Source organism: Clarias gariepinus, chromosome 7 (genome assembly GCF_024256425.1).
Source record: "Clarias gariepinus isolate MV-2021 ecotype Netherlands chromosome 7, CGAR_prim_01v2, whole genome shotgun sequence".
NCBI lineage: Eukaryota > Metazoa > Chordata > Actinopteri > Siluriformes > Clariidae > Clarias > Clarias gariepinus.
Window position 1 is genome coordinate 6209282 of NC_071106.1, and position 10500 is coordinate 6219781.

The 10500-nt window shown below is 40.8% G+C and overlaps 1 protein-coding gene across 1 annotated transcript in view; it reads right to left on the reverse strand.

Moving 5' to 3' along the window:
- Positions 1-9810, reverse strand: part of LOC128528153 (extracellular calcium-sensing receptor-like) — a 30822-nt gene extending 21012 nt beyond the window's left edge. Inside the window, exons 1-3 of the mRNA XM_053500907.1 lie at positions 9275-9810; positions 8792-8906; positions 8249-8589 (exon numbers count right to left, since the gene is read on the reverse strand). Of these exons, the coding sequence (XP_053356882.1) occupies positions 8249-8589; positions 8792-8906; positions 9275-9810 (992 nt within the window). The remainder of the gene's footprint in view (positions 1-8248; positions 8590-8791; positions 8907-9274) is intronic.
- Positions 9811-10500: the final 690 nt, after the last annotated feature.

The window sequence follows — 10500 nt, forward strand, 5'->3', positions numbered from 1 at the left end:
CCTCTTTCACCACCTTCCGGACGCTGTATGACGCAGCCTTATATGGTTCCATGACGCGAGTCCCGTGTTGTAGGCAGCGGTGCAAGATTTCAGAGCGTCGCGGATGGTTTTATCCACCCACGGCTTCTGGTTGGGAAACGTTTTAATAGTCTTTTTTTCCACGGTATCATCCGCTAGTTTCCCGATGAATCCTACAACCGCTTCCGTAAACAGGCTGACGTCACCATCGGAGCTGTTTCTGAACATGTCCCAGTCTGCGTCATCGAGTGCGTCCTGTAACACGGCCACCAATTGGTCCGTCCAGCGCGCGACCTCCCTCTGAACCAGAACTTCCTGTTTCAGCCTTTGTTTGTATTTTGGCATGAGGAAGATGGCGGCGTGGTCAGATTTACCAAACGGTGGGCGAGATTGTGCCTTGTAGCCATCCTTGACTGTAGTGTAGCAATGGTCCAGTGTCCTTTCACCCCTGGTGGGGCAGGTGATATGCTGATAAAAGTTCGGCGCTGCGCGTTTGAGGTTGGCACTGTTAAAGTCCCCCGCCACAATAAGCGCAGCGTCCCGGTGTTGTGTGAGTGCCTCATGCAGCTCGCATAAGGCAGTGTCCGTGTCCGCTTGTGGTGAAATATAAACGGCGCTGATTATGACCAATGTGAACTCCCAAGGAAGGTAAAAGATCGGGTCCTTGCAGAAGCTCGCTATTTAATGATATTCCCTGATAGCTGGCAGCACAGTCAAAAACTACCCTTAGCTTTTTCTTTTGAGGATGGTATACACCATGGTGAGGTATGTATCACACTTGCCCGTCTTGTCGACTTAGGTGAGGTGTGGGGACCTTGACTGCATGACCCTTTTCAAACATGTCGTTCATGAAGTTTAAATACTCTTCGTGAAAGGAGCGGTTATGCTTAAACTTCCGTTTGAGGTTTAGTGCACGCTGCATGGCTGCGCTTCGGTTATTGGGCATTTGAATAGCTGCTTTCTTAAGTGGTAGGCCAATGTAGAAGTGATTGTCAGTGAACTGCAGGGAGTTAGTTACAGAGTCTAAAAACTGATAGTCCTCTTGTGACAACTCAGCTTTGTCATCACAGTTCCGTTCAGGAAAATCATGGTTGTACTGTTGTATCAGCATTTGTTCTACACTTTCAATGGAAACTCTGTTGACTGCAACGCTCACTTGCTCATTGTCACATTGTCACATGTGCCTTCCTCGACCAACTCTCGAAGAGGTCCATTTATGGTCCATCCAAGAGCGGTCTTTACTGCGTATGGCCCATTGTGCCTGCTGTTAATTACTCGCCATGGTTCTAGGAGCCTGTGCTCTTTGTTATCTATAAGAATTTCAACTCTAGCATTAATGTGAGGCAGTTTTACTTCGCTGAGGTATGGCCACTTATCGATGTCGTGCTGTTGTGGAATGTTTTCCACTGAGACTGGGATACTCTTTTGTGTGAACACTTTGGGGAGTTCAACAAAGGTGTTTTCTTCCAGACTACTAACCTCTAGGTCAGTAAGCACGTAACTTTCTACCACAGGCAGTAAGGATGGGTGGACATGTCTCAGCCTTCCTCACTCTCAGCAAGGAGCCCCCCAGGGTTGTGTTCTGAGCCCCCTGCTGTACTCTTTTTACACGTATGACTTCGTGGCCTGTACCAGTTCCACCACCCTCATGAAGTTAGCTGATGACACCGTAGGGGTGGGCCTGATCTCTGACAAGTCAGCTTACCTGAAGGAGATTAGGAATCTGGAGAACTGGTGCCAGAGGAACAACCTCCTTCTAAACGGCAGTGAGACAAAGGAGTAGATAGTGGACTTCACTAAACATGAAGAGAACTACCAAAACCCTGTCATCAACGAGAGCTTAGTAAAGAGAGTGAAGCTTTAAATACCTCGGTGTTCACGTCACGCAGGACCAGTCATGGTCCTGTCACATCAACATCGTGGTAAAAAAGGCTCGCAACTTCTCTACCACCTTACGCTTGAGAAAAGTGCTCAGGAACTTTTACACCTGCACCATAAAGATCATCCTGATGGGAAAGATCTCAACCTGGAACAGCACCATGCAGGACAGATGAGCTCTACAGAGGGTGGTGCGATCAGCTGAGCGCATCATCTGCATCGAGCTCCCTGACCTGCACTTGATCTACAGCAAGCGGTGCTGGACCAAGGCCAGGAAGATCGTGAAGGACATCAGCCACCCCAGCAAAGGATTGTTTTTTCTGTTTCGGTCAGGAAATTGATTCCGCTCCCTGAAGGCCAACACAGAGAGACCGAGGAGGAGCTTCTTCCTGCAGCCGATACAGTCTCTTAACCCGATCACTACTCAGGACTAAACAATCTCTGCATTTTTGCACATTGCACAATGCACAGTTATAGACATTATACAGGACTAATCCTCTCTGCATTTTTGCACACTGCACAGTAATGGACACTTATGGACACTACTCATCTATATACTCATGCACAGATGCACAGTTGCACATACCCCAGACATTCATGGACATTGTACATTGCACATTCATGCACATTTGCACTTTTGCACATTGTAAATTATGAATATTTATGGACCATGGATATCTACACACATGCACATTTGCACACTGCCTGAACATTTCCACTTATTTCTATTTAAATTCATCTTTATATTTTCTTCTCATTGTATAGATAAGTTTTTCTTATATTTCTTTAATATTTTTTAATTTTGTTCTATTTATTTCTTGTTAACTGTTTTCACATTTTAAGGTCACAGGCGGTCGTTACTGTGTATGACTGTGTATGTGACAAATAAAATTTTAATTTGGTATCCAGGGTAATGTCAGCATACCACCAAGAAGGACGAACCACATCCAACAGGAGTAACTGTGGACACAAGAGAATGCTGTCTAAAAGGGATGTCTGGGTGCTAACCCAGATTATATCCAAAAAATGTAACAGCTGCCCAACTCACTGCAGAATTAAATGTGCACCTCAGCTCTCCTGTTTCCACCAAAACTGTTTATCGGGAGCCCCACAGGGTTAATGTACATGGCCGGACTGCTATAGCCAAACTTTGGTCACTCGTGCCAATGCCAAATGTCAGTTTCAATGGTGCCAGCAGCAAAAATATTGAGCTGTGGACAATGTGAAACATGTATTGTTCTCTGATGAGTCCACCTTCACTGTCTTTCCAACCACCAGGAGAGTTATGGTGTGGAGAAGCCCCAAAGAAGCGTACCACCCAGAATGTTGCATCCCCAGAGTAAAGCATGGGGGTGGATCATTGATGGTTTGGGCTGCAATATCGTGGCATTTCCTAGACCCAATACATGTGCTAGATGGGCACGTCATGCCAAAGACTACTGAACCATTCTGGAGGACCATATGCACCCAATGGTTTAAACATTGTATTCTGAAGGCTGTGCCATGTATCAGCATGATAATGCACCAATACACACAGCAAGACTGGTGACAGAGTGGTTGGATGAACCTAAAAGTGAAGCCGAACATCTCCCATGGCCTGCATAGTCACCAGATCTAAATATTATTGACCCACTTTGGGGTGTTTTGGAGGAGCGAGTCAGATAATGGTTTCATCCACCTGCGTCATTCAGGCCACTATTCTGCAAGAAGAATCGCTTAAAATCCCACTGGCCACTGTGCAGGACTTGTATCCGTCATTCCTAAGAGAGATTGATGCTGTATTGGCCAAGGAGGCCCTACACCATACTAATGAATTATTGTAGTCTAAAACCAGGCATTACAGTTTAATTGTCCAACCCCTGCGTATACTGTACACTGTACAAAAACATACATGTAGGGGAAAACTGCAAGAGGAATGGTGCAAAATAAAAACAGGAACAGTACAAGATAAAAATGATGCATGGTTACTACAGTCACACATCCCTGTCCCACTATTGAAAGCAGTTCCTGTTCAACTGAAGACACAGGGGAACATCACATGCCTGGCATTTCCAAGGTGTTTGTTACTGCTTTGCAATGTGCACATAACTTGCGACCAGCAGTGACAACATCTCTGGCATCTGAGGTCAATTTGGCTCCTGGGAATGGTACATAGTCTTGTCCGGTTTGGTCCTGCTTCCTGTGAGACACCACAAAGCTCTTTGATAAGTTGTTCCATAAATTCTTTAAGAGACAGGTTACCATGTAGTTTTTTATGCACAATAAAAGCTTTGGTGGCAGCAATGTCTAAGAAGTGTAGAAAAATCTTTCTGTACCAGTTCAATGTATACAAGCATGTTCGTCCCTTGTGTGTCCCGATGTGAGGTGGTGATGAAGGCAAGTGTGATGCAGAGAAAAAAAAAATTTAAATTAAATTAAATAGTTATGGACACACAATATATACAGAGAGGCCCACAAAAAATGTATGCACACTTCAACATAAAAAATATATGACAGCATCCATGATGATGATACAACTGACATTTTAAGAGGAAAGATAATATAATAATATATCAATATAACATACAAATATAATAATAGTAATTAAATTCGAGTTTTATAATTACGGAATAGAAAAACAATTATGAAATTGTGTATACATTTTTGTGCCCCTCTGTATTTGTTGATGGGCAATTGACTGGACAAATATCTTTTGATGAGCCATAGACCATGTAGCACATCTCAAACATTTACACCCCAGACATTAGTATATGCCATCTACCAGACACATTTTGCACACATCTATAACACATTCTAAACATGTACACCTAAGGTATTTGTAAATACAAGCTAAAGAAAAGGCATTATGAACATTTACACCACACACAATTTTCAGTTCAATTTTTCAATTCAATTTTATTTATATAGCGCTTTTAACAATGGTCATTGTCTCAAAGCAGCTTCACAAAAATGAAAGAAATTTATTAAAAAATAATAATTAATTAAAAAATAAATATATAAAATAATAATAAAATAATAATAATAATAATAATAATAATAATAATAATAATAATAATAAATTGTGTATGTGTGAGAAAAATGTGTCTAGATAATAATGAGATGAATGAATGAAATTTCTCTGATGAGCAAGCCAAGGGTGACGGCGACAGTGGCAAGGAAAAACTCTCTGAGATGGCAATAGTAACAAACATTGAGAGGAACCAGACTTAACAGGGAACCCATCCTTATTTGGGTGATAACAGATAGAGATGATATAACACCATGTGTGTTATGCAGCTGAAAGTACAATATAACAGAAATTCTCAGACATTTAGTGGATTACTGGGAGCACAGGAGCAGGATGTGTAGCTCCAACCATAATAAGGCAGAATCCAGCTGGAGCTGGTCTTTCTCTGGATGCCTCAGGATCCTCGCGGGTTGGACTTCGTCTACTGAAGCTGGTACAATCTCCAGATGCCTCGGGATGGGTAGAAAAGTATAGAACAGATGGAGAGAATTAGCGTAGTTGCCATTAAGGATAGATGTACTGAAGTATGAAGTTATGGGATAAATTAACGCGTATGCCAGATTAAAGAGATGCGTCTTAAGTCGAGTTTTAAACTGGGAAACTGTGTCTGACCCCCGAACACTGTCTGAAAGGCTATTCCAAAGTTTTGGAGCTAAATATGAAAAAGCCCTACTCCCTTTTGTAGATTTTGAAATTCTGGGAATTACAAGAAGTCCAGAGTTTTGTGATTTTAAGGAGCGTGGTGGATTATAGCGTATCAGAAGACTGGTTAGGTATGTGGGAGCTAAACCATTAAAAGCCTTGTATGTAAGTAATATTATTTTGTAATTAATTCTAAACTAAACAGGTAGCCAGTGCATGGATAATAATATTGGGGTTCTATGATCATATTTTATGGATCTAGTGAGAACCCTGGCGGCTGCATTTTGGACTAACTGAAGCTTGTTTATTGAGGATGCAGGACAACCACCTAGTAATGCATTACAATAGTCCAGTCTGGAGGTCATGAATGCATGAACTAGCTTTTCTGCATCAGATACGGATAAGATGCTCCTAAGTTTGGTGATATTTCTAAGATGGAAAAAGGCTGTTTTTGTGATATTGGAAACATGATTTTCAAAGGACAAGTTACTGTCTAATATTACGCCCAGGTCTTTTACTGTTGAGCTAGTAGTAACAGTACATCCTTCTAAACGCAGGCTGAATTGTGAAAGCTGTTGTGTGCTGGTTTTTGGGCTGATGAGTAATATCTCTGTCTTGTCTGAGTTTAGTAAAAGAAAGTTATTGGTCATCCAATCTTTTATGTCCTGGACACACTCAGTTAATCTAGACAACTTAGGTATTTCGTCTGGTTTTGTTGAGATATATAATTGGGTATCATCAGCATAACAATGGAAACTAATCCCATGTCTTCTAATGATGTTACCCAAGGGAAGCATGTATATTGAGAACAGCAGAGGTCCTAAAACTGACCCTTGTGGAACCCCATATTTCACTGGCATTACATCAGACGGTACTCCATTTATATTTACAAAATGGTATCGATTAGACAGGTATGATCTAAACCATTTTAACGCCTGTCCCTGAATACCTATGTGATTTTGTAAGCGGTCTATGAGAATATTATGATCTATAGTGTCGAATGCAGCACTAAGATCATGCAAGACTAGTATTGAGATGCAGCTTTGGTCCGAAGCTAAAAACAAGTCGTTTGCAATCTTAACTAGTGCAGTTTCTGTAATATGATGGGGCCTGAAACCTGACTGAAATTCTTCAAGGATGTTGTTTTCCTGCAAAAATTTGCATATTCGAGCTGATACTACTTTTTCTAATATTTTTGATATAAAGGGGAGGTTTAAAATCGGTCTATAATTTATTTCATTTGCGTCCAAATTATTATTATTTTTTTTTATTCAACAACATCTCTAAGCTACATAAGGAGGTATTTTATTCAACTGGAGCTAACATGTTTGTGCTAAATAACATTGCTGATAGCACTGTCATAAGCTTACCAAAACTGAGCCAAATATATATTAACTACCATAATCTAAAGCTATCCAAAACAAGGTAAAATACATTAGAACATTTACAAACATCTGTAAGCTGTTACAGCATTAGCTTAGCCACCGGAAATAACATGTTTGAGCTAAGCTACATAAGGCAGCATGTTAGCAGTGCTATTTACATGCTACCCTAAACTATCTAAGTCGCATTGAAAGACAATGTTTCACATAAGCTGGCAAAAGCTAGCCGAAGTAAGGAAAGTATGTATACAGTGGAACTTTGGATTATGAGTATAATTCATTCCGGAAGCGGGCTCATATGTTAAAACACTCATAATTTCCCCATAAGAAATAATGGAAACTCTAACTATTCATTCCACAGCCCAAACAATTAAATTTAAAAATAATTAATACAAAATATAAAGTAAAAATAAAGCAAATTAACCTGCACTTTACCTTAAAAAAAGTTAAAATAAATCTCGACAGATAAGTGTTTCCAGGCGCTGTGTGTGTGTGTTTGTGTGTGTTTGTGTATGTGGGTGAAGCTAAAGTAAGAAGAGAAAAGAAATCAGACCACCCTCTCCCTCTTCTCGTCTTACATGTTAATCCCTCCTCCTCTCTTATTTAAGTTTCTCTCTCTCTCACACACACACACACACACACACATTAATAGGAAGCAGTGGCGGCTGGTGAAAATTTTTCCTGGTGGGGCTGATGTGACAAAATATTTCTTTGCTTAGTCCAATATAAGAATTAAAATCAACAGTCAGACGATGATTACAATTAACAGTAATGATTTAATCTCCTCCTCAAAATCACCAGTTTCACAGATAAAGTAAATGAACAAATTTCCATTGTATAATACGCCATGCACATCAAAGGGTATGATCAAAAAATACAATAATCAACATCAAAGGGTATGATCAGCTGGATCACCTTTCAAGCAAAGTTGCATCTCAAAGTGGTTCACACAAAGAAAAACAGTTTTAAAAATGCAATTTAACACAACAGTCTAAAACAATTAACAACAGCTATATGTCATTACTACACCCTTGTAATCAAGTTAGCAGTGTGTGAGTGAGTGGGAGAAAGATAGGTATGTTTGTGTTTCTTAGGTGAGTGTAATGTGATGACTGAGTGGAGGGATATATAGGTCTATTTGTACAGGAACTTTGCTCGTCTATCTTTCTGAGCGGCAAATTTTTCAATGACTCTGGTGTTGAAATCAGGGATGTCCCGTGTTAGTTTTTTCTCTATGGAAAGCATAGCCAGAGCGTTGAGGCGATCTTGTGCCATTGTATTCCTGAGGAAAGTTTTTAGTCTTTTTAAAGTTGAAAAGCACCTCTCTGATTCAGATGTTGTCATCGGTGTGGTCATGAGGATATTGAGAAGACTTACAGTTTCAGTAAATGTGTCCTGAAGGTTATTCTCCATCAGAACCTGAAAGAGAGTCAGTGCACCACAGCAACTCTGGAACTCCTCGTTGCTGTAAATCAGGGACAGTTCTGTTTTAAGTCTGGCCTTGTCCAGTGAGGGATAGGCTTCCACCGTGGTATCCAGCGCTGAATCTGGGAATGTCTTGTGGTGTTGTGGGAACAAGTCTCCTTGCAGCAGAGTGGCACTGACCAGGTTTTTGGTGAAGGAAAACCGCTCCTTGGCATGGCACATAATGGTGTCACATACCTGACATGATATATAAATAAAAAAAATAGGTAAGAAGTAGGTTTTGACATTTTATTTATAACAAATGAGCCAATAATGGCTTACACTATATATTCATATAATAACATGACAATGTATATTTCAGTCAGTAGCACTATTGTGGCCAATGTGGTGATAAGTTGTTGTGCCTTCTATCCATTTGTCAGCAGGTGCAAGTATTTACCTCCAATGCCAAATGGTGTTGCCTGTCTTTTCCCAATGTCCTCCGTTTCTTTGTGGGTGGCTCCTGTTCAGGTCCCTGGTACTCCTGACCCTCAACTAGAGAAGGGACAGGTTCCCTGATGATACAGAAACAATTTATAAGTTCTAAAAGTCATTTCTGAAAATTGGTTACTGTATAAGATAGATACGTACTGTATATATTTACTTATCTTACTCCATCCTTATTTTATTCCATATAAATATATATTATTTTCCTGAGGGAGTCATCCCAAAGGGATCAATAAAGTTAAGTCTAAGATATATAATCCCAGGACTGTATTAAATCATAAGTCCTTGTATTTGCACATTTCAAATTCATCATAATGTTACAGATAAATTCATTGTTTTAACAAGATGAGAAATTAAACATTAAGGGCTACATACTGTAGAGTCTATTCAAAGAGAATTAACATTTGGTAACACTGTGCATACATGCATAGCTTACCTGATAGCCTGCATGTTGTCAATGAATCTCTGGATGATTCCGGAGATGTAGACAGAATCGATGTTCCTTTTCTGCAGCTGGTTATACAGCATGTCCACGTGTGGCATTATTTTGTGGAAGAGGGCCAGGAAAAAACAGAAATCAATATCTTTCAGCATTCTCACATAGCCGCCAGACTCTCTTTTTGTGGGGCCGTCAAATTCAGCTCTGTTCCGGATGGTCTCAAAACACTTCACCAGGTCCGCCTTGTGTTCATACACTGTGTTAACAGCGCGGATGTTGAAGTTCCAGCGCGTTGCCGATGCACTTGGAAGTCGATGCGCCACCACCTCATCAAGCACTGCCGTTCTCTTGCTTGACTTGGAAAAAAACGAAGAAAATCCCCCAATATCAGAAAAAAAGTGACTGATCTCTGGGATGTGGGATGTTGCTTGTTGCATTACAAGGTTTAACTGGTGGGCATAACAGTGAACATAGTAAGCATTTCCATAGGTGTCCTGGACCTTACGTTGAACTCCTCCAGTGGTACCCTTCATCACTGATGCCCCATCATAGGCCTGAGCGATCAGCTTCTTTTCTTGTCCCTCGGGAAGGATGGTGCGCAGCCTTTCCAATAAGGCACCAGCAATTGCATCCGCGTTGGCAACCGCTCCTGGACATTATGGGTGCTGTCAATGTATCTTAGTACCAGGACTAACTGACAGTGTGTGGAAATGTCAGTAGTTTCATCAGCTTGGATGGCTAAAAAGTCAGCTGTTTTTACTTCATCCAAGATTTTTTCTCTCAGAACTGCCAGCATACAGTCCAGTAACTCATTTTGTACCGTCTTTGAGGTGCCTCTAAAAACAGTTGCATTTTTAAGGTGATCGTTCAAGTCCCGGTCAATGGATGCCATCAAGTCGACTAAACCTCTAAAAATTCCGGGGTTTTCAGAAGTGTCCCTTTCATCATGTCCCCGCAATGCTAGTTCAAAAGCACCACAAAACTTAATACAGTCAATGAGTTTAGATAAAATATGTCGATTCTTATCAACCTCTTCATTGTGCCTTCTTACCGCGACGCGGTGTCCTTCATCCAGCTGCGCTGCTATGCTAATTTTTCCTAGCACGGCTAGCTTGATGCAATTTTCCATATGAACTTTTGATCGCTCATGCTTTTTTATGCGTTCGGAGAGATGCTTCAAGTCGGTTTGTCCTGACTGTGTCCACGTTGAATCACATTTTTCG